We start from the raw sequence: 23,757 nt of genomic DNA, 5'->3' as shown, positions 1-23,757 counted from the left end.
TTTTCTCGGCGTTTAGCTCTACAATCTAATCGCGAAATATCTTTAAATTGCCAATTCACAAAAATCTTATCAATTCTTCACACCGATTTGTGCAGTTGAACATGTTGATTTAGTTTACTTGTGCCTCTGAACTCAAAAAATGGCGGCGCGTCATCGCTTTGCCACAGGGAGCCCTGAGGAAACAGAGCCCCTGTATTCGTCGACGCAAATGTAAGGCTTAAACGCCAACAACTCCAATTTTCTTAATAATTTTGCTAATTTTCAGGCCCGAAAAAGTCCGGGAAAAATGGAACGTCTTCGACGACCCCCCAAGAGAGCCCACTGTCGGTTCCGAAGTCAAAAGAACCTACATCGAGTGGGGGGTGAAGTTTTTGAAAGTTGTGACAATCATAACTGTGTTTTTTGTGGTCCTTGGTGCTGCAGTGGTTTCGAAAGGGACAACCTTGTTCATGACGTCACAAATAAAAAAGAATGTGACAAGGGCTTATTGCAACAAAAAGATAGGTAAGTTGCGGGGATATGACGTAATTTCACGACATTGAAATTGTGATTATCGAAAGATAAAGGAAAACAATAATGCGGTATGTAGATGTTATCTAAATCTATAATCCGGTTTAAAATTGCGTATTGATTTTTTTTGTTGTTGTTTCGGTTTCGTTACTTTCCGGTGAAGTAAATTAAAAAACACTTGCGTTGTGGCCGATGGATTAAAATCAATACTTTTATTTAAACAAAGCCGTAAAATTAGATAATTGTTTTCAAGGTCTGTGCATTATTATCGCTTTACAGCGTTTCGTCATGTTTATCAAGATCTCGATTAAATTTTACAGTTTACACGACTCTAATTTAAATACGTCGAAAAGCCAACGAATTACTAAGAAAATTACCTTTTTTGATAAATTCGTCTTCTAAAAATATGCCGACAAATTTCCAATGTGGGTTCAAAATGACTATTTTTATTTTCTCGCGCGTTTTAGCAAATTTTTAGCTCAAAACTTTTCACATTCTTGCGCTAGAATAGGCCGAAAATAAAAAATGAAGGTCTTTTTCGTTAAATTTATCTTGTCTTTAAAATTATATTATGAAATTTTCCTAAAAAATTACCAAATGAGTACTACTACAATACTACTCGTGCTGTTAGAATTAATTAAAAGAATTCTTATTTTGGGAATTTTATTTTATGGATCAGAAGCAATTTGTCGCCTTTACAAAATAACAAGAATCTACATAATTATCAAGATTTTAATCAGACATTTTTTAAAATCATTGAGATAATCATCGTACTCAGAAAATCACATTTATATTTAAACAGTGCAAACAAAGTAATTTCAGTGTGCCTGCAATTCACAGTTATCTGATTAAACTTAACATTGACTCACTAAACTTATCACACTCAGAAATCGGGTCTAGATCAAAAATCGGCAATTTCAGACCGCAACCTCCAATTCGTCGTCTCCCTCCCCGAAGTGGAGCGCGTGCAATGGATCTGGCTCCTCATTTTCGCTTACTTGATCCCCGAAGTGGGTACCTGGATCCGCGCCGTCCGCAAATGCCTCTACAAGCTCTGGAAAATGCCCTCCCTCTCCGAATTCCTCTCCCTCTTCGGCACGGAAACGTGCCCCGCCATCGGAAGCGCAATTTTGATATTCGTCGTCCTCCCCGAGCTGGACGTCGTCAAAGGGGCGATGCTCACAAACGCGGTTTGTTTCGTGCCCGGAGTTGTGGCAATGTTCTCGCGCAAACCGTGCTCCATAAACGAGAACCTGAAAATGGGGCTGGACATCGCCAGCATAACTGCACAGGCGTCAAGCTTCGTGGTGTGGCCCTTGGTTGAAAATAACCCGACCTTGTACCTAATCCCCGTTTCCGTGATTTTGATTTCGGTGGGTTGGTGGGAGAATTTCGTGTCGGAAACGTCCTACTTACCGTTTATCCGGGCTCTGGGCAAGAGCAAAAAGGAGTTTAAGACAAGGACGTACTTCATTTACGCGTTCGTGGCCCCGGTTAAATGCCTGGCGTTTTTTTGCACCGCTTTGGTCATTTTTTACTGCCAGGAGGGCAGTGTTGACTTTTTATTTGATAATTTTTCAGCCGCGTTTCAGGATCATAACATTGAAATTACCGAAGTCGCGCCCGTCTTGCCGGGGAATTACGCAAATGCGAGTTCGGTCGGGAGCCGAAACCCCATCCACACAAGCAGTTACATGACGGGGATTTGGGTTTGGTTGATTAACATTTCGGCGACTTATATTTGCTACGCGTTTGGGAAATTCTCCTGCAAAGTCATGATCCAGAGCGTTAGCTTCGCTTTTCCGATCAATTTGTCGGTCCCTGTCCTCTTATCCGGACTGATCGCAATGTGTGGCATGTACTACAGGGATGAGTGTTCTTTCGCTGAGTCAATTCCTCCATATTTGTTTTTCGTTCCTCCACCTCTCATGTTCCTACAAGATTTTCTCTCGCACCAACACGCCTGGATTTGGCTGGTTTGGTTGCTGTCACAAGCCTGGATTTCGGTGCACATTTGGTCCCCAAACTGTGACAAACTTTCAAGCACCGAACAGTTGTTTATTCGGCCCATGTATGACGCGTTTTTGATCGATCAAAGCCTGGCGTTAAACCGGAGACGTGACGAAAATCCCAGAAATTACAGAAGCGACGAAGGGCCTCAAATTACAGGTAAGTCGTATTGATTTAATAATAATAATAATAATAGACAATTCACAGCAGAGTTAAAGTAATTAGTGAGAAATTGTTTGTAGAGCTCGAGCCGGAAACGATCGAGAGTCAGGACGCCATAACCCGGATTTACGCCTGCGGGACAATGTGGCACGAAACTCCCGAAGAAATGATGGAATTTTTGAAATCGGTGTTCCGCTTGGACCAAGACCAGTGTTCCCACAGGATTGTGAGGGAGCATTTGGGACTCAAGCATGACAATTACTACGAATTGGAGAGTTAGTTTCTGTCGGTAGAAGTGTGTGCCAACACCTGATTTGCAATTTCCAGCTCATATATTTTTCGATGATGCGTTTATTCGGACCAGTGAAGACGATAATGATCCCCACGTCAACGAATACGTTGAGTCACTTGCGTCCATTATCGACGAGGCTGCGACTAAGGTTCACGGTACCACGGTGAGGGTGCGTCCGCCCAAAGTGTACCCCACGCCTTACGGCGGACGCCTGGTCTGGACGCTCCCAGGGAAAACAAAAATGATCGCCCACTTGAAGGACAAGAAGAAGATTAGGGCGAAAAAGCGCTGGTCTCAGTGCATGTACATGTACTTTTTGCTCGGATTCAGGTACTTAGTGCGGCTGAAATATGGTTGGTAAAACTTTTCTATTTTTTCTTGCAGATTGCAAGCCAACGACGAACTCTCCGCCCACAGCAAGGAAATCCGCGGCGAAAACACCTACATCCTCGCCCTGGACGGCGACATCGATTTCCAACCCGAAGCCCTGCACCTCTTGGTGGACTACATGAAGAAGAACAAAACGTTGGGGGCGGCCTGCGGCCGCATCCACCCCATCGGCAGCGGCGGCATGGTCTGGTACCAAATGTTCGAATACGCCGTCGGTCACTGGATGCAAAAAGCCACCGAGCACGTCATAGGCTGCGTCCTCTGCAGCCCCGGCTGTTTCTCCCTGTTCCGGGGAAAAGCCCTCATGGACAAAAGCGTCATGAAGAAGTACACCACTCGATCGACCCAAGCCAAGCACTACGTGCAGTACGATCAAGGGGAGGACCGGTGGTTGTGCACTTTGTTACTCCAGAGGGGCTACCGTGTGGAATACTCCGCAGCCTCGGACGCTTTCACGCACTGTCCGGAAGGCTTCAACGAGTTTTACAACCAGCGGAGGCGCTGGATGCCGTCCACTATGGCCAACATTTTGGACCTTTTGATGGATTACGAGCACACGGTCAAAATCAACGAAAATATTTCCATGCTGTACATCGGGTACCAAATTATTTTAATGATCGGTACGGTCATTGGCCCCGGTACTATTTTCCTCATGTTGGTCGGCGCCTTCGTGGCTGCCTTTGGGCTCGACCAATGGAGCAGTTTCTACTGGAATTTACTACCAATCGCAGTTTTTATCCTAGTATGTGCCACTTGTAGCTCCGATATCCAATTATTTTTCGCCGGCCTTATCAGCGCCATTTACGGCCTGATAATGATGGCTGTTTTCGTCGGTGTGATGCTCCAAATCAGCCAAGACGGCCCACTTGCGCCTTCCTCCCTTTTCTTCTTCTGCATGGCTGCTGAATTTATAATCGCAGCACTGCTGCATCCGCAAGAATTCAACTGTTTGAAATACGGGGTCATTTACTACGTCACGGTCCCCAGCATGTACCTCCTCCTAGTCATCTACTCGGTCTTCAATATGAACAACGTGTCCTGGGGGACGCGCGAAGTGACAGTCGTGCCCAAGCCTGACCCCAACGCCGTCCAGAAAATCGAAGAGAAAAAACCGGAGAAGAAAGACAAAGTTTTGACGTTTCTGGGCGCGAATGCCCAGGACGACGAAGGCGGGCTTGAATTTTCGGTCAACAAACTTTTCAAATGCATGATTTGTACGTACAAGGCCGATAACAAGGAAAACGAGCAGTTGAGGAAAATACAAGAGTCGTTGAGAGACTTGAATAGGAAAATCGAGTCGCTGGAAAAAATGCAATATCCGGATTTGAGGTCTCCTGCCGTTAGCAACGTTACAACGTTCATGGAGGGCTCAAAGGCGACGGTTAAGAACAACGTGGAGGATAACTACATGGAGGCTCCGCAAGACAATGTTTCGCAACCGTCGGATGAGGTCATGGAGAATAGTTGGTTCTACGATGGGCCTTTGATTAGGGGGGAAGTGCATTACTTGAATAGGAATGAGGAAACGTTTTGGAATGAACTGATAGAGCAGTATTTACACCCGATTGAGGATGACAAGAAGAAGGTTTCGGCTGAATTGAAAGATTTGAGGGACAAAATGGTGTTTACTTTCCTGATGTTGAATTCGCTCTACGTTATTGTGATTTTTTTGCTCACTTTGAAGAAGGATTTGCTCCATCTGGACTGGCCGTTTGACCCCAAAGTGAACTTCACGTATTTCGAGGACAAAAATGAGGTAAGCGCACTGTTTGGTTTTTGTTAAATGAGATAGAATACACCATTATTGAAGTTGTTTCCGCTCTACAGTTATTACGTGAATTTTAATAATTCATAAAGAAAGTTTTCATTCATTAAAGAAAGGTCTAAAACCCTTCAAAAAGCATTAATTTTTATTCACTCCAGAAGTACCCAAATATCTGTAGACCATCAAAAATTGGGCACATGAAAAAACAGGGTTTTAGTGCTTTCCCAAAAGTCAACATCCGAAAAAGATCTAAATAGGAAATTCATTAAATAATTATTTGCTACTTTGTTTTATATAACACTGGAAAGTATTCGATGTAAAAATGACAACAAAAATAATATTGAAAAACAGCCTAAACTTAAATAATATCTTTCGAAGAGGGCAGATTATACGACACATTTCACATGTTACTCGTAGAAACAATTTTAATTGAAAGAAATAACATCCCTTTAAAAAATTATCGCATTGAAAACTTTACTACATTGATTTATTTTTAAACCATATTCTCCAAAAAACTAAAGCTTTACTCCGAAGTAAAAGCAAGAATTTATTATTCATGCTAATTAAAGCTTCTACTTTTTTCTCCAAGTAAGTACTTCATCTTTATTCATATGGCCCATCATATAAATTTTAATTGATAAAGGAGATAACATAGGAAGTTTCATAGAAACCGTATCTGTTTATTATTATTTTTTATATGTATTTGCCTCTTGCCTCAAATATGTAAGTCACAATAGCCACATAATGTTCATTTTAAAATATTTCGCGACAAAATGTAATATTTTCAGGGTTGGAGCGTTTTCAGTTTTTAGATGACAATGTAATGTACATTGCTTCAGAATTTTTAATAATAAATTCGCACATTACTGATCAAAATTTTCAGATTGGCGTTTACATAACATACCTCCAGCTGGAGCCCATCGGTTTCGTGTTCCTCATATTTTTCGCCCTGCTTATGGTGATCCAGTTCTTCGCAATGATGATCCACCGCTTCGGCACCTTCTCCCAAATCATCACAAAAACACAATTAGACTTCGATCTGTGCAGCAAACCAATCGACGAAATGACTGTGGACGAACTCAGGTCCCGCGACCCTATAAAAATAGTCGCAGATTTACAAAAACTAAAAGGTATAAACAACGAATACGAGGACCAAACGGAAGTTCCGGTCGAAATGCGAAAAACAGTAAGTAATTTGGCGCAAACGAGCGGTGGTGGTGAGAACAAGCCCATATTTTATTTGGATGAAGCGTTCCAAAGGCGAGTCACTCAAATAGGGAGCACTTCAAGCAACAGTAAGTCACCAATTTGTGGGCGAAACCATCACTGATTTATTTTTTAGACCCGAGCATTAGCGCCTTTAGGAAGAAAAGCCTTGCTTACGTCCAACAAAGAATGAGCATAGCCCCAAATCGGGTGTCACAAGCCCGGCCTAGTGTGCAGTTACGGTACCCCAATGGAAAAGCCAACGAAAATTTCGTTTTTGACGAAAACGGGTCAGACGTGGAGGCATAAAATTGAAATTATTTTTTACTCTTAAATTTATTAAATAAAAGGTTTACAAAGTGCCACCGTGTGGTCATACCCGCAAAACACCTTCGACGCGTAGCCCCCTAGCGCCACTTTAAACGGGAAGTTCTGGTCGTTGGCGAACCCCAGCCCCAGACAGCCCCTCATGTTGCGCCCCCACGCGTAAACATCCCCCAGACTCGTCACAGCCATGGCGTAGCTCAACCCACAAGCCACTTGTACCACCCTGTTGTTAGGTTGAAAGTCGTTCCTGCCGAACAAAACCTCGGGGAGTTTCCTCGGGCGGGAGGTTTGCTCGGCCTTGGGCCCCCCGAGGACTAGACCGTAGCCCCACACGAAAACCTCCCCGTGTTCGTTCAAAGCGAGGCAAAATGAGCCCCCGGCTGCCACATCCACGACTTTGCCCACTTTCAGGTGCTTGAGGTGGACTGGGTTGCTCACTTGTTGCTCGTTGTTTATTGTGGGGATCTGGTCGTACTCAGCGTTGCCCCAGCCGAAGACTTCGCCCCTGTCATTAAGGGCCAACGCGAAGTCGGATCGCGACGATATTTTGACTATTTTTTCGGACTCAATCTCGCCCGTGATTCTCGTGAAGGCACTTGTGTTGTCAAACGTGCCGAGGCCCGTTTGGCCGTCAGCCCCCCACCCGCAGGAATACACAGCCCCGTCGTCAGTTACGGCCAAAGTGTGGTCTTGACCACATTCAATGTCGGTTACTTTCTTACTGTCTATATCAGGAATGTGGTTTATGTAATTACTTAAAAAATAATTTTCGTCTTGGATGATTTCGCGCCCGCACTGGCCGTAGGCGTTATTGCCTAGGAGGAAGAGTCCCTCGTCTGTTAACACCACGAGATGTGCACGCCCCGCCGCTAACTTTCGTATCCGAGTTTTGGTTGGGTTTTTTAAAGGTAGTTTAATGGCCTGCGGGAAGTAAATAATCTCCAAAGGGTGCCCTTGACGCACTTCATGTCTTCCAATTTGTGAGTCGGTATTAAGGCCCGTTCCGTACAATTTATCTTCAGATTCGGTATCAACACCAAACGCGGTGAAACCGAAGCCACAAGCGGCAGTAGTCACCTGCAACTTTCATTAAAATATTGAAACTTGCGGGAACAACGTACTGGGAATTTTTCAGCAAAACCTAGCCGCTTTGGGATGTCTACTGTCTCCCGATGCATGACATTTTCGTTGCGTCTCAAATACGGAATACCTAAGGCCCCCGACATAAGGTTGCCCCAAACAAACACTCGTTTGTACGACTTTTTACTAGTACCGTAGTCAAAGACAGGCAGTGATTTTGCCTCGTCGCGATCGATGGGGTATTTGCGTTTTACAGACATGAAGCGTCCACGGGGGCATTTTTCGAGATAAATCACCCGTTTCAAGTGATTTAACATGTTTTTGTTGTTATTAACCCCACTTTTTTTTACTTGCGTGAAGTCAGCTGAAGATCGCGCAATGTTGGTGGATTCTATGGTTGGTGGCTATACCGACATCCTTGACGAATTGTCGCCAATCGGAGAAACGCAAACCCATGTGTATTTCACGAAAAATTTTGATATCTATTCTAATAATCCCAATTTCGACACGGACACACAATACCAGTTAATAATTAAGTCAAATGTGATGATTTGGGCGAAAATTGGCGCAAATTATTGGTGATAACCCAGTAATCAATATTGGCCACATTGCCAACTGACACTTGTCAAAGTGACGTTTCGTGTGTGTGTGTGTGAAGGTTCAATATTTTCGGAATTTTCACGTGCGGATTAATTTTCCGGCCACAGGAAATCTCTAATTACTTGGACGATCGATATTGATGACTATGTTGTGATGTCATTTAGTGACAATGTCCAGTGTGGAAAAACCAAAACCGATTTTGCCTAAGAAAGGACAAATCATCATTGAAGACATCCAGGACTTGGTGTTGTGCAAACCCCGTCTGATCCCCCTTAAGAGTTTCACTTTGGAAAAATTGGAGAAAATGCAACAAGAGGCCCAAAAATCGCAATCCCAGCAGAGTCCCAAAGACGAGTAAAAATGAATTACGGGCCGCTGATTTCGAAAATTTTGCTCTCTTTTATTCTTGCCTCGACGGTCTTGTACCGATATGGGAACTGGTTCAGGCACCACATTGTGGTGACCTTGATTGTGCTTCTTGCTTGGTATTTCAGTTTCTTGATTATTTTCGCGCTTCCGTTGGACGTAATTTCGGTGAGTGACCAATAGTCAGTTTCAGTCAATCACAGATTTGTTCCTAGACGGTTTACCGCCAGTGTAAGGAAGAACATGACACTTTTGACAACGCCACTTCTTCACTGATGCAAAATGTTACAAATAAAAGTATTGAAAAGTGTGAGGAGCCGTGGAGTCGAGTCCCTCATGAGGTTTTTCCGAACTTGTGGCGTACTGTGTATTGGAGCACTCAGTGCTTAACTTGGTATAAGTTTTCACACACAAAATTTCAACTAAAACAATAATTCCAGGCTAGTCATGCCCATGATGCAATCGTACATCAAAGCTGGTGATTTTACAGTCAAAGGCAAATTGAAATCGGCTGTAATCGACAATGCGATTTATTACGGCTCTTATTTGCTAATCTGTGGAGTTCTACTAATTTACTTGGCCCTCCAGCCTGGGATTCACCTCGACTGGTCAAAACTAAAAGCAATTGCTTCGTCAGCTAGCAATACTTGGGGCTTATTCCTCCTAGTTTTGCTGTTCGGATACGCTTTAGTTGAAGTCCCTCGAACTCTGTGGAACAACTCAAACCACAGTTTTGTGCTAACACATTCGTATTTCAAGGCCGCCAAGCTGAGTTCGGACAAGTGCGAGGCCGAGGAAACCGTCGACGATGTCCTCGAGGTTCCATTACTGATTCGTTGAATTTCCATAGTTATTCAATTGTTTTAGTCGCTACAAGCCGTCTCATTGGCCATTAATTCGCGGCATCCATTGCACGCCCACTTGGAGACCATTCTGCAAAAGGTGCCCACGGAATTACGGGACAGAATGAACCGGAGGCAGCTCCCCGAAGACACCCCCACGGATTTACCGAGCGAAAAGGCACTAGTCAGGCTCCACAAGCAAGTGAGTCTGGTCTTGACAAATAGGCGGACCGCAGACTAAACGCTTGCCGCACTCTTTCAGACGATAAAGTCGCTCCAGGTGTTTCAGAGAACCGAAACACAGTGGAACCTTCTCGTCGAGAAGATTTTCGATCTTGAGGACACTATCAAAAATCAGATTTCGCGAGATAAGCGATTTAAACGCACATTCCAAAAACCCCGATCTCTTTTCAGGAGGTTTTTGTACGTCCCGACAGTTGGTAAGAGTGTCACATTTGACGCGGCTGTGTATTTTATTCAATTGTTGAAGAGTGGTACTGGAAGTGTCTTTTTTATGGCTACACGCAAAAATTATTGGCTGTTATGGCTGGGCTTTTTTCGGTGGCTGTGGTTTGGTCCGAAGTGACTTTTTTCAACAAACAGCCAGTTCTCTCGATTTTTGCCGCTATTGTTAACAGAGCTAAAGTCAAGTACGACTATTTTACGATAGAGGTGAGTCACATTATTTTCTTAAATTGTTGCTATCGTTTGTTTTCGGGACAGTTCAGATCAAATAAAAAACAATTTTTCTATCGATGTTTCGTTAATTTATTCTTGACAATAACATTATTACTTAAGCTACAAACATTTCATATGGGAATGTGGAAGAACATTCTGAACATTTCCTTCTGTGCCCTGTCCTTTTTTTTTGTATTGTTGTTTTTTATGTATCGTTTTGTATTTTTCTTTTTTGTGTTGTGTACAAGAAATTATTAGTATTTCCGAAATTAGCTACAAGACAAACTTATATTTTTTAAGCGGAACTCCCTATATTTTTTTGGTGTAGCTTTTAAAACTATTTTTTTACTATTTTAAAGACTGCTAATTGTTTAAAAATTAAAAAATTGTTACAGTTATTGTCGACCATAATAATCCTGTACTTATGCTACTGTGCTTACTCAACGGTCCTCAAAATAAAACTCCTCAACTTGTATTACTTAGCACCGCACCACCAAACGAACGAGTACAGTTTAATCTTCTCAGGGATGATGTTGAGCCGACTGACGCCTCCTCTGTGTTTAAATTTCCTCGGCTTAATTCACATGGACAGCCACATAATAAAAAAACAAGTCATGGAGACCCACTACACCCAAGTTAGCCACTTAATTTTTTCTCCCACGGTCCAACTAACCGAATTTTTGCCAGATCATGGGTCATATGGACGTCATTTCAATAATCTCCGACGGCTTCAACGTTTACTTCCCAATGGCCATTCTAGTCTTTTGTTTAGCGACGTATTTCAGCGTCGGCTCGCGCCTTTTATCAATGCTGGGTTTCCACCAGTTCGTCGGCGACGACGAAATGACCACCGACCTGATCGAAGAAGGCCGCGAATTGATCAAGCGGGAAAAACGCAAACGCCAGCGGTCGGAGGAGGCCAGCACGAGACGAACCGAATTCAGTGAACGGTTCCCGACCACGGGGAGGTACAGGCCCCGGGGAAGCACCGACACGAGTAAGTCGCGCTTCTTATTGGGCCATTGTTAGGCGATGGTTTCAGTTCGTCCAATGACGCAACTGGAAAATTTGGACAACACGCGCTCAAATTTGCTGCAAGAGTCGCACCCGCTGGACTCGTACGAGAGTCGGAGGTACACGAGTGAGGTCGATACGAGGTTTCCCCCGGATCAGGACGATATCGATGCGCGGTTCGGCGCCAGCACGAGGATTAACGAACGGTATAACAGTTCGCAGGAACTGGAGCCGAGGTTTGCCGACTCGTATCAGTCGGATGGTAACTATAGAAACCGCGTGGGGGCGCCCCCGAGGGGCATTTTCGACGACGTTTAAGTTGTTTAAGTCAGTGATGTTTATTATATTGCGTTGAGAAATTATATTTTTATATTGTTTATAAGGCAGTTTGGTTTTTCAGGTTTCAGCTGAAACCCACCATAGTCAAGTCTTGTAATAGTAGGTTTTAGCGTCCAACGTTTCACGGTAGTAACTTATTTCAGTGTAATCACGATTTCTTCTGGGTCGGATTTTTAAATCAAGTTGGCAACACTAAATAATGAGTCGCAGGCCACTTTGATGAGAAACTTAATTGAAAGCCTGGCATTTGTTATGTAATATTCCAATTACACGTGTAATAAAACAGCCATAACCAGAATAGCATTTTATTAATTACAAAATAAACTGATCACAACAAACTTTGGAAATAAATAATTGTTTAGGCTAAATAAATGATAAAAAACGTCGTAATAGCTAGCGCAAAAAAGGCCAAAGTGTACATGATGGTAATACGGATTAGTTTCTTCTCCTCAGTTTCATAAATCCTGTTGATAACACGTTTCTTCTGCAAACCTTCCAACGATAGCGGCTCGAGTATAATTGGATTAAATCTAGGTTTGTCCAACAGGGGTTTATCAGTTTGATTTTCAACAAATTCGTCGGTAATTCTCGGATTATCGTCTTCGACCGGTGATATTTCATCCAAATCGACCAAACGAATTGATTTTCTTTTCGGTTTCATCGAGATCCTTGATAACAAATCACCGAAACACACAACACGATTAGTAAACGAACTATAATTAACAATTGCACGGTAATTCTTGTAAGACTTATCTAAATTAAAACTAAGACAATCACCAGGGGAATATTTTAACACTTGTAAAACCCGGGAACACTCCCCAAAACACGGCATAAAATCCACAGTAAAATCACACACTAGCAAGTCACCCGCACGCTCAACCACGTTCAAACTCTCATTTTTCCTAAAGTACAAATCACTATAAACCGCGAAATTCGCAACTTGCGGCAACTCGGCTTCGTCCTCAACCTTGTACACTACTTCACGCTTAAAAAAAGTCCGTTTGGTCGGCAAGTTGATCGTAATTACGCAATTTTCGGTTAGTACATCTAATTTTCTTGTGAGTCAATTGATCGTCGGTTGGTCCCTCTCGATCCTTTGGAGGTCGTGCAAAACCTGCGAAAAAAAGTTTTCATTTTTTTGAAATTAATACCATTAATAGTCTTTGTAATTGTAAAACTAATGGTGCTTTTACCTTTTTTTAATATTCGCAAAAATAAAAAAGTTATGAGACCTCAAAGTTCGAAATTTGACAGAAAAAATCTGAAAAAATTCGAAGGCATACAGAAAGAAATAAAGCAAAAAAAAATCGCAAACGCTGATTTTTGTGTGATTATTAAAATGGATGATTATTAGTTATTAGTGATTTATTACAGTATTTACTTAAACAAATTACTTCAATCATCACAAATAACACTTTCTTTCAATATTCATTTCTTTTAAGTCAATAAATTTATCCAGAGATCTCAATACAATGCCGAAAGGAACCGTAGTGTGTAAATCGCCGCTACCTTGTGAACAGTTTATGCCGCGTTACGTCATCAGGCTCAAAGTGGGACCGCTGTCAAACCGGCAGACAAAAAGCTTATATTTTTGTTATTTTTAAAATTATCGAATTAATTTTTTTTGCATTCAGTTTCTTTATTTGTTGAAAATAAATAATACCATTTGTTAAAAATTGGAAACTTCCTCATTGTACTCACTTCCAAAATGCACGACATGCTCCACGCTTGCGTCCTTGAGCTGTCTTTGCAGAACGCTCCGTTCTTATTGGTCAATTCGGGGAGACCGCGCCACGTAGACGTTTGCAATTCGACAAAATGTTTCGCTAAAACGACCTTAGTGTCGGCCACGGTTCTCGCCAATTGGTTGTTAGCGGCAGCGAATCGCAACCTGGCACGTAGGTAGAAGCCGACAGGCCACACCCACTCCTGAAACCAGCGAATTTTTCAGCTTGAACGCCTAAATTACTTGACGTATAAAACAAAAAAGTGTTATATTATTAGCCGACTTTAGCGCGTATAGCAATAACCAATAAAATTTAACCGCTCGTTAAAAGTTATATGTAGAATGCAGAATTTTTAATGTGCCTATGTTTGAAAACTTACCGGGCCTTGATGGTAGTTCATCCCATGGGCAACATTGAAATTATCCGAATCGTTTGAATTATCATAATCCCCATTATATGCCCAATCCTCGGGGTCCAAAGTCCGCATCCCTAGCGGCCCTAAAAGGGACTTTTCGGCTTGTTCCAAAGCCACCCATGCATGCTGTGGGTTGAACAATTCCGGCGCTACCACCATTGCAACTGGAAAATTACACCTCAGCTGAAAGTCGGTCCATTCCTGGCTCGCCCCGCAGCAGTCCTTATAAATCCCCCTTTTATTAATCAAATCAGGCCGAATCTCGCCCTCTACCGGCGTCTCATTGACCCAAAACAACTTCTCAAAATTATTTTGTATCTTTTCGGCCCACTCCCCGAACGTCCACTTAGTTTCAACCTCGTTTTTTCCAATTCTTTCCACCCCTGAATACGGGTACTTCCCCTCCCTGCTCAACTTATCCAACCACGTGACCACCGACTTGGCCAATCCGATCAGTTCGACGGCGGAGCCGTCTCGCGGCGTCGCCGGTTTTCCCCGATTTCCGGCCTTCTCGGACGAACCCATCTTGTCCATCCAGGTGCCACAGTTGAAGGCGTTGCCTCCGAAGACGAAACCGGTCTCGGGATGAATTCCGATTTGGTTGTTGAAGCCTTGGTCGGTCATGTGTTCGTCGATTTGACGGCCGGCGTTGCGTTCGCGGAACACGAGGCCCTGGAAGTGGACGTTGAGGGCTTCCTGCATTATGGCATGGAGGGGCTGCTCGAATTGGCCGGGGGGCTGAGGGGGCGAGTCGTCGGTGGGGAAGATGCGGGAGACTTTGTCTTGGAGGATGGAGAGCCCGGAGGGGGCGTCCTCGGTGTAGCTTTTGATGCAGTGCAGCCACCACCAGACGGCGTCGCGGCAGTTGAAGCTGGGAGGAAAATAAATGAGAGATGGATGATTGCAGTAATTGTTATTTAGAGATGTTGCATCATTGTTGTTTATTAAGTGGACTTTACACGCATAAAAAACGATAATTGCACGCTTGCGAGCCGGATATGCAAGTTTTAAGTGTTATTACTAGTAATTAAGAACGAAATTCAAAAAATTAAATAAAAATCAATTTAAATTGAACAAGCAAAAATTCATTTTACAGTAGGAATTTTAGGGTTGTTTTCAAATTTTTTTAACGAAATGATCATGTCCTTACTAATAAAAATGTTCGAAGACATAAAAATAATGTAATAATCGAGGTAGTAACGTTTTTTTTTCAGCTAAATTTCAGAAAAAAAACAAGCAAGTCTAATCAAGGATGCAAATTATCACTAATTTCTATTATTTATGAATTCGAGGAGAGTTTTGACAAAACCTTATTCCAACATATTTTTATTAAAAGTACAAAAATCAAATATTTAGCAATTTGTTTTTTTTTTCGACTTATTTTTGAAGATACTTAAGTATGTATTTTGCAAAATAATTGACTTTCTGACTAGAAAACCTAAAAAATGCTCGAAAAAAGCAAAAGTAATGTCATTTCTTAGTGTATTTTCGGCGCAATTTGACAAAGTCTAGCAGTTTTTAGCTAAAAAACATGCCTAAATAATGCCCGAAAAAAGCAAGAATAACACCATTTCCAGATCAATTAGATTATTCTTGGTGTTTTTTGGCAAATGTCGCAAAAAACGAGCGTTTTTATTTCAAAACCGTGTTTATAAAAGCTTGAAAGGGGACAGAATTTTCTCGTTTTTGGCTTTTTTAAATTAAATTTCGCCCAGACATGTAAGGTACCATTAACGTATTTTGAGAAAATCCTCAAAATAAATTACATAGAGTGACTCTCTAGTTCAAAAACGAAGAAAATCGAAGAAAACAGGTTAGTTTTAGTTAAATTTTTCAACAAAAGTTAGGGTTAATAGAGTGACAAACGTTCCTAAACACTAAAAACGCAAACTTTTTTGGCCAGATTTTGTAAATAAACTGACAAACACGAATAAATCAAAATTTAAAGTCCTTTGCGACCCAATTTAAAAATTATTCGGCTTGAGAATGTATTGTCTAAGAATGAATTTCTAATTGAAAAACGTACAAAATGCTCGAAAAATGCAAAAGTAATTTCATTTGCAAACTTACGTGAGGAAAACGTATATTTTAAACTCAAAAAGGGCCCATAAAGGCTACAAAAGGCACAATTAACACCATTAACACGCATAATTCAGTCTAATTAGGTGATTTTTTTGGTATATTTTAGCGAATCTCTTAAAAACCTGGTTTTTTATTGCAAAAATGGGCTATAGGAAGCTTGAAAAAGGACAAAATCTTGTAACTTTTGGACATTATATTTTTAACTAAATTTCGCTTAAACTTGCAAATTACCATAACCAGCTTAGGCGATAAATAAATCAGTCTGACTACCTGATTTGGCGATTTTTTTTAACAGTTGAAGCTATTTTTTTCAAACAAAAGTTAGTTCTTATTGCCTCAAAAACGTCATTAAACACCCTTTAATTTTAATTTTTTTTAATTTAATGCCAAATTTTCTAAATTTTCAGGTTGTTTTTAAGAAATTTGCAATTTTTTTTTACTGAAAAACGTGCCAAAGCACACGACTAAAACAAAAATCTCCCTTGTAAACCAATTTCGCGATTATTCTGCCTGGTTTACTGAAATTTTGCAAAAAAAAACAAAGAATATCATATTCCTCTGCTGATATTCCATTTATTTTTGAGGATGTTTTCTAAAATAATTTAATTCCTGACCGAAAAACGCCCAGAATGCTGCAAAATTCCAAAAAATGTCATTTCTGATAAAATTTTTACGATTTCTCCTCAATTTGGTAAACCCTCGGACTTTTAGCCCAAAAGTGCGCCTAATAAACGCTCGAAAAAAGGAAAATAAAACTATTTTCAAACTAACTTGGAGATTATTTTACTACGTTTTCACACTTACCGTGAGTTTCGTCCACCGTCGAGCAAATTGGGTATAAGCCCATGTCTCAAGCAGGCCGCATACCCCAAAATGTGGTACCTAGCATCCTCAAACCGCCCAGTCAGCAAAAATAGCCCTCTCAGGGCTATGAAGGTGTCCCGACCCCAGTTACGCATATACCCCACCGAGAAATGGGGCAAGCCGGCCGACATCGTAACACAAGACTGCACCAACTCGCCCTTGTTATTTTTCCTTTGGGGCGGCTTAGGTGCCGAAAGATTCGGCGAAAGTTGCGGCAAATCAGCGGACTTTATGTAAGCCGCCATTTGGACCGAACCCATCGCTAGACCTTTGACAAAGGCGGAGCCGAGCTTGACAAAACTAAAAATTAAAATAATGCACAATCGTACAAGTCTGGTTTTTTGAACTTATTACTCCGACATAAGGGCGTAGCACTGCTCGAACAGCAAAACATAGATCCCTGTGACAATCACGTCGAAGTAGCACGGGACCAAGTAGCGCGGTATGGATTTGAGCGACTTCGAGTTCTCCTCAAACCACTGCCCCAAGCGCTTGGTGCCGTCATCGAGCTTCAATCTCTGCCAGATGTAATCTACAATCGCTCAGTTTAATGCGAACGGGGAAACAAATATTTACCAATCATCCAATTTCCGTCGCGCAAATTGGCACACATGGGGTGACCCAGGTCGTTATTAGGCCGAATAGTGCTCAACAAAGACATAAAACCTGCAAAATTAATCACAAAAAACTCATCACTTTGAAATAAAAACCTTGAAAGCCGGCATAGACCAAGCGACCGAAATTCGGTATTTCGTAAGTGTCGAAACCGTGGCCTTCGTCCCTCTCCTCTTGGTCACACCTGTACAAGGCCCGATTCAAGTCGGCTAAGCTCATTTCGCTTATTATTTTCCACAGTTCTGTCCCTTTTTTAAAAGAGAATTGGCTGATCAAGCTGCGCACATTTTTAATCGCCTCTCTCATATCCTCAGGTAACGACACTCTAAAAACTCGCTTGGGAAACAATCAAGCTGGTGTAATCACTCACTTGATTACGAGGACACTCCCCGGCTTGAAATTTTTGAAATTCAATTGGACAACATTGGGAGATCCTGAATCGACCTTTTCAACAGTCTCAGACTCACTTGCTTGAATATGTTGGTTCAGGTGGACCTGATATTCCGACAAGCCGTTAATCCACTTGTTATCTTTGCGATGATTTTGACTTTTCGTGTATTTCGAACCACACCTACAATGCCGATTGTGATCATTTTAACACCCAAGAGTGTTTAAATCAAAGACTTATTAGTTCAGTGCCTGTTTTTTCTACCAGTTTGGTACAGTCACCATCATAAAGAATGTCACCCCTATAAACCCGGACGGCTAACAAGCAAATCTTTGGGCTATAAACGTCAATAAACATTCCTTCCGACGTTTCATCTGCTCTGAGGCATTATTTCGTGATTTTACTTTTGTAACATCAACGATATAATTAATTAATTAATTATATAATTAATTAATTTAAAAACTGCATTACGTAAATTAATTGAGGAATTGTTTAAGTAAAAAGCTGCTTGCTACCCGCGCTACTTTATAGGGACATTGTTTATGGTCGTGACTGTACAACCAAGGAAGCTGTTTTTATAGGCAAAAACAACAAAATGAAATTTTTACTTGGAATTGGTTTGATTGAGAGTCGCTTCCAGGACAATTTCGTCCAAGACTCCTTCGACTCTGAGCGGTTTGATGGCTCTTTGGTGCCCCTCAGCGCCCTCTGGCGGATGAGTGAAAGCCGTAAAGGCGACCAGAACGTAACTTTCGTGTGTCTCCGGGCAATGCCTCGTGACTGCAACCACATCCGGGTCCATTTGGTCGACATAAACCTGCCATCAATTGTTTGGTTTCGTACCAAATGGTAGTCACACTATAGTTACTTGATCAAATCCTTGGGCCCCCAAGTGGAAATGCAGCTCGTTTAGCGCTTGCTTGGCCGCAATAATCCCCGATTTTTTCGTAATATACCGGGCGTTTCCGGTGGCAAGACTCTCGTTTTGTGTCCACTCTGTATATTGTCGCGTTTCGTCAACCACGTGTACATGGTGGGGGACCAGCTCGTCGTAGCCCCGGTTCGAGCCGCTGGCACAGCATGCCATGTTGACGAGGGCTGTGCTTGGTAATAAATCGAAAACGGAGCGTTTTTCAACCGGACTGGGGTTGTCGTGGGTTAAGTCGAGGAAGAGGGCGTGGGCGATTGAGGGCACAAGGGGGCGGATTCGCGGTTGGTAGAATGAACCAACCGGGGAACCACCGTAGCGGTAGACGAGACGGCCTTGTTCGTGGGAATCCCAAGCCGACATGGCTTCTGAAATTTGATTGGTTGGTGGGTGGGTTATACAATGAGTGGTGGAAACCTCGAATCAGGGATGATATGCCGAGGCGGTTGACGAAAATGTTGTCGGTTAGGTCCGAGTTTGTGAACAGTTCGGCAACAACGTACAGGTCGGGGTTGATTTTTCGGGCGCAGTCAAGGAGGTATTCTGCCACCTAAAAGTTGTACTTTATTCATGGAGTGTTTGTTACCACACTGAAGCCTAATTTGTATTTGTCTTGTGCAAAAATAAATAAAAACACTACACGGAATGAGGGTTGAAAAAATAAAGTTTAAGAGTCAAGATATTTTGAAATTAACTATATAGAATTGCATGATCACGCAGATTACGTAAGTATGCAAAATTTCAGTTCATTCGGACTCCTAAATTTGGTTCGAAAGATATGAAACAGACAGACAATAAAGCAAGTTAAATAAAAGCTTTAAAAAAATAATAAATTAAGTAAATCCCTTTACCATCAGACTTTTACAGTCTAAAGCCTTATCGACAGATTTTGTTTTATAAACAAAAAATAAACAAAACCACTACACAAGACGAGGGTTGAGAAAAACTAAGTTTGAAAGTCCAGATATTTTGAAAAAAGGAAAAAAATTCAGTAAGGTCCCTGTGAGTATTTATTATCCCACCATTCTTGCACAGCCTAAAGCCCAATTGATGAGCTTTGTCCTGTTTTTTTAAACGAAAACAAATATGTAGTGATCATAAATCAAAAGAGGAATAAAAGTTTTATGATAAATAAGAAGATTTAAAGAAAAAACAAATGTTATGTGTTAATCAGAACAATGTACTAATTAAAATCTAAAACTTTTACTTCACACAAAATTCGGCAGATCTGTTATTTATTAATTAATAAGATAAGTCAACAGAAAAACAAAGCAAAAACTTACAGATTGTTGAAAATACAATAAAAGTAGTTCCGAAATTCCAATTAATTTTATTCCATTTAAAGTTTGCAGTCTTGAAAAAAAATCAGTAAGAATATACAGAATATCGTTAATTTATTAAATCTAAAATAGATTCTACATCTTTTTAAAATTCTCGGTAAAAAGAGGGCACTCAAGTGGTTATTTTCAGGAAAAAATAATCAAAATCGCTGAATGGGACAAGTTCAAAAAATAAAGTACAGTCGAAAGCCCTATGGGTAAGGTTTTCTTCTGTACAAAAATAAACAAAAGCGCTACATGTGATAAAAAAAATAATTTTTGGACGAGATATTTAAAAAAAAACGAGGAAAAACCACTAAGGTTCTGTGCAAATTTTTCAATCAAGATATTAAAAAAAACAGTGAAGCATGCTTTCACAGTTTAAAATCCTATGAAAGACTTTGTTTTGTGTAAAAATAAACAAAATCGCTACACGGAGTAAAATGTTAGTCAAAAAAAAAAAAAACAGTAAGGCTACTTGAAATGATTGCCACCACACCATTATTTTAACAGTTAGAAGGCCTTATTTGGTGCAAAATGCACGCCCACTTACCGGAATCGGCGTCGAATGGCAATTATCCAACCGAACTCCATCAAAAATCCTCGCCGTCAACTCCACATACTCCCTCATATGTCCCCACAAAAACGGAGAATCTTCCGGCTTCTCCCCATACCTACAACCCCCTTTATTGCGGAGCTAACCCCTAACAAACTACTCACCTCAATTTAACACTATCCCCCCATGCGATCAACTCCCGCCTGATATAAACATTTGAATCTGGGGCTGCGAAATTCCTCAACGGGTCCGAATTCATGACCCAACCGTTATGAGCCATCAAAAACCGCCCATTTTCATTATTCATAATCGCCTCGTGCTCTTTGAGACTCTTGGGAGTCCCATAATCGGTGAAATAGCGAAAAACTAGCGGGTTTTTCAGGGAAATTTCGCGGACTTTGGGGCCGTCGGGTTGCACCCTGAAGTACCTAATCCCGGCAATTACATTCTCAACTGCAACCTTCAAATGCTCGTTAACTTCATCAATCATCGCTTTGTTAAGCGCTTCGAGTTTGTTCTTAAAATCCTCAGCGCACTTTTTAATCCTAGTCTCTTCATCGTAACAATCGAGACGGTAATTATTGTACAACTTCGTGGCTAAATCCATGTCAATGCTTGAGGCAAGTCGTCGAAACTGCGGGTCTTGGATCAGTTTGAGTTCGCCTTCAATTTTTGATTCGATTTGAGTCGGTATTTTATTACGAATTAAATTCAGAAAGTCTGCGGTGTTTTTAGCAACATCACAAATGAACAGTTCGGGGATTTTCAACTGGGATAAAACGTCGTTGTGGAGGTGGTAACGGATGGAGTGCAAGTGTTCCTCTGTTGAGACTTGGGGCGGAATCCCTTTGTCCTCGTACACCCCCTTAGACACGTCCAAGGAAAACTGGTGAAAGGCGGCATCTAGCAGGTAGGCAGGCCGCAAATAGGGGCAGTTTTGACAGTTGTAGGTGGCCTCCGGGTGCTCCTTAAGCCAGGCACTTTCGTTGGCCGTGTGGTTCAAAACAATATCGCAAATTGAAACCACCTTAAAAATCAGTGCTCAAATTTTGGTCCCAAAATGGGCATAAGTACCTTCCATTCCTGGCGCATTTTCTTAATCAAGTCACTGACGTCCTCAAACGTTGTTTCACTGCCGTTTTGTTTAGTGAACAATGGGTTGATCTTCAACTGCTCGCTAAGACTGTACGACGAATTCGAAGCTCCTAATTCCTAAGACAGGGTTTAATTTTGTAAAAAAATGCCCATAACAATAATTATTTATGAGTGAATTATTCTCCAAAAGGTGATGACTTTGATATTAAACGAGCAAAGGGCGGTAAGATTGTTGACCACAAACCACAGTTATCTCATTTTTAATAAATTAGACCAATTATGCAATTATGAAAAACCCGTTAAAAAGTTAAAAAAAATTCAACAACTAAGTAAGCAGTAGAGGGCAGAGAGAATTATTTGGTAAAAGACACAATGTACCTGAATTGGCGTAAAGTGGACCATGTTATAGCCCGATTCTTTGGCAACTTGTAGTTTATTTTCCCACGTGTCAAACGGGCCCAAGCCCTTAGCCAACACAGTCTGACACTGAATACAATCCAGCGGCAATTTTTCGTTTTTCCCGTATTTCAAAACCGGGTCTACGAGGAAAAAACCGGAGCCTTGATGTTCGATCTGGTCGTCGTAGGTGAAAAAGTAGTGAAAACTTCCGGACTTTTCGAGTGTTAATTCAGTCAGAAGGGCCGTGTCGTCGGAATGCTGGCAGCCTTCGTCTTGTTGCCACTTGAGCAAGGCGTAGGAGTGTCGCTTGAAGTCGCCGGTTTGAGGGTAGTTGCAGTAAAGCGACACTTTCCGCCCGAGTAAGGAAGGGCCGAGACGGAACTGAATAATCCAGTTTTTCTGCAGGCGGTAAAGAGTCGAGTCTTGGTGTTCTTTATCGTTTAGGGTCAGAACGCGCACTTGGGTACCGGAAGACATTTTGAAGGGAGAAATTTCTTCAGACAAAAGTTCGGAAGACGCTGTTTCACTAGTGACAGTGTCAACAATGCTTTGTATCAGTTCTACTATTTCTTCACCAGGGGCTGTTTTTGGTTCTTCAATAGGTGCGGTTATTTCTCCAAGACCCCCATTAAACTCCACAAACGAAGAATTTTCGGCTATTTCTCCACCGGGCTTGTGGTCTTGGTCAAGTAAATCGACCAGTCTGCGTTCTTCACCCTGAATTTGAGTCGCTAACTCTTCCTCAACTTGGCGTTTTGAACCACCGTTAATTCCAGAATCAGCTTTACTTTCCTCCTCCCTCCTCAACTGTTCCAAGCTTTCCTCAAAACGCTGAGAAGCGACGCTGGCGTACGATATCTTCGAGTGTACTTTTTTGCTCTCTTTGGCCTCAAGATAAACCTTTTTCCCGGTTTCTTTATTGACGATTTCGATACAATTTTCAGGCTTATCTTCAACTTCAACCTTTTCAATCACAACAAACTCATTCTTGGCCCTTTTGTTGTGCTTGAAATGCTCAATGAGCGTCGATTTGGGCAAATCGTCGATTTTCACTTTCTGATTTTTCCTCTGTTTCTTATCCCTGACGGGGAGAAAGGAAAACCCGAGTGAGTCCTCTGGTGGATCTGACACGACCTCGGGACTCAACTTAGCTGCAGAATTTTCCTCAAATTTTGGCAAACTTTCCGACGAATTGCTTTTGAAAAACGAGAAACCGACTTCGTCGTCGCTACTTTTCGGCTTGCTTTTCTTATTTCGTTTTCTCGGTTTGGGTGACTTCACTTCTTCGTCCAATATCTCCTCTATGACCTCCTCAATCGGGTCTGTGAGTGTTGTGCTGAAGGAGGGCTCCCGTAGTGGACTTTTCTTCGGTTTGGGTTTCGCTTTCTTCTTCGATTTTTCCTTATTTTGGTCTTGGTCGTTTGCTTCGCCTCGACCGCCGGATATCTGGAAAAATTGCAAACTGAAGGCTCGGGGCGTTTGTGGAGAATTAAATGAATTTATAGCAAGGACATTTAAAAATAAAACTCACTTGCTCCAAATACCGTGACAAGCTTAGCAATATTAAAACACACCACAATAACCCGTATCTTATTAAATGAAACGCAATAGCCAGACTTTTGCTCGGGAAAAACAAGATTAAGTGAAGGATTCCCATATAAAGTTTCCAAAGGCAGGAAAACATTTTCATTGTTACACCGAGCGGTTTTCCATGACTGAAACATTGTTTACTAACGTCCAATTATATTAAATGCTACTTGTAATAGATTTTTAAGTCGTATAATCGCA

General features: G+C 41.6%; 5 protein-coding genes across 5 annotated transcripts; 3 read left to right on the top strand and 2 right to left on the bottom strand.

The window, feature by feature from the left end:
• The first annotated feature begins 79 nt into the window (after window positions 1–79).
• On the top strand, window positions 80–6,697 carry Chs2 (chitin synthase 2). The gene is made up of 8 exons (NM_001039403.1): window positions 80–210; window positions 266–504; window positions 1,432–2,679; window positions 2,763–2,957; window positions 3,010–3,304; window positions 3,359–5,120; window positions 6,013–6,424; window positions 6,472–6,697. Exons 1-8 carry the CDS (start codon window positions 140–142, stop codon window positions 6,642–6,644), a joined length of 4,395 nt encoding a protein of 1,464 aa, NP_001034492.1. The 5' UTR covers window positions 80–139; the 3' UTR covers window positions 6,645–6,697.
• LOC662592 (uncharacterized protein) lies at window positions 6,653–8,291 on the bottom strand. Its single transcript, XM_008199380.3, has 2 exons — window positions 7,784–8,291; window positions 6,653–7,739 (listed from the first exon to the last, which is right to left on the bottom strand). Exons 1-2 carry the CDS (start codon window positions 8,057–8,059, stop codon window positions 6,675–6,677), a joined length of 1,341 nt encoding a protein of 446 aa, XP_008197602.1. The 5' UTR covers window positions 8,060–8,291; the 3' UTR covers window positions 6,653–6,674.
• A 105-nt stretch (window positions 8,292–8,396) lies between these two features.
• On the top strand, window positions 8,397–11,854 carry BBIP1 (BBSome interacting protein 1). Its single transcript, NM_001185001.1, is given in 9 exon segments — window positions 8,397–8,876; window positions 8,924–9,102; window positions 9,149–9,527; window positions 9,576–9,752; window positions 9,813–9,990; window positions 10,041–10,222; window positions 10,624–10,863; window positions 10,916–11,225; window positions 11,271–11,854. A coding segment is annotated over 1 exon segment (189 nt). The 5' UTR covers window positions 8,397–8,511; the 3' UTR covers window positions 8,701–8,876; window positions 8,924–9,102; window positions 9,149–9,527; window positions 9,576–9,752; window positions 9,813–9,990; window positions 10,041–10,222; window positions 10,624–10,863; window positions 10,916–11,225; window positions 11,271–11,854.
• LOC662562 (LMBR1 domain-containing protein 2 homolog) lies at window positions 8,397–11,854 on the top strand. The gene is given in 9 exon segments (NM_001185000.1): window positions 8,397–8,876; window positions 8,924–9,102; window positions 9,149–9,527; window positions 9,576–9,752; window positions 9,813–9,990; window positions 10,041–10,222; window positions 10,624–10,863; window positions 10,916–11,225; window positions 11,271–11,854. Coding segments are annotated over 9 exon segments (2,109 nt in total). The 5' UTR covers window positions 8,397–8,702; the 3' UTR covers window positions 11,561–11,854.
• Window positions 11,855–11,872: 18 nt separating this feature from the next.
• Window positions 11,873–23,677, bottom strand: LOC662526 (uncharacterized protein). Its single transcript, XM_064354692.1, has 16 exons — window positions 23,501–23,677; window positions 21,949–23,415; window positions 21,550–21,687; window positions 20,640–21,502; window positions 20,473–20,593; window positions 19,018–19,150; window positions 18,541–18,968; window positions 18,281–18,489; window positions 17,655–17,855; window positions 17,380–17,609; window positions 17,246–17,335; window positions 17,024–17,201; window positions 16,610–16,969; window positions 13,688–14,594; window positions 13,283–13,510; window positions 11,873–12,695 (listed from the first exon to the last, which is right to left on the bottom strand). Exons 1-16 carry the CDS (start codon window positions 23,657–23,659, stop codon window positions 12,645–12,647), a joined length of 5,763 nt encoding a protein of 1,920 aa, XP_064210762.1. The 5' UTR covers window positions 23,660–23,677; the 3' UTR covers window positions 11,873–12,644.
• Window positions 23,678–23,757: the final 80 nt, after the last annotated feature.

The sequence above is a fragment of the Tribolium castaneum genome, chromosome 2 (genome assembly GCF_031307605.1).
Source record: "Tribolium castaneum strain GA2 chromosome 2, icTriCast1.1, whole genome shotgun sequence".
NCBI classification, from domain to species: domain Eukaryota; kingdom Metazoa; phylum Arthropoda; class Insecta; order Coleoptera; family Tenebrionidae; genus Tribolium; species Tribolium castaneum.
Note: the sequence above shows the minus strand (reverse complement) of the source record. Positions and strands in the feature narration are given on the sequence as shown.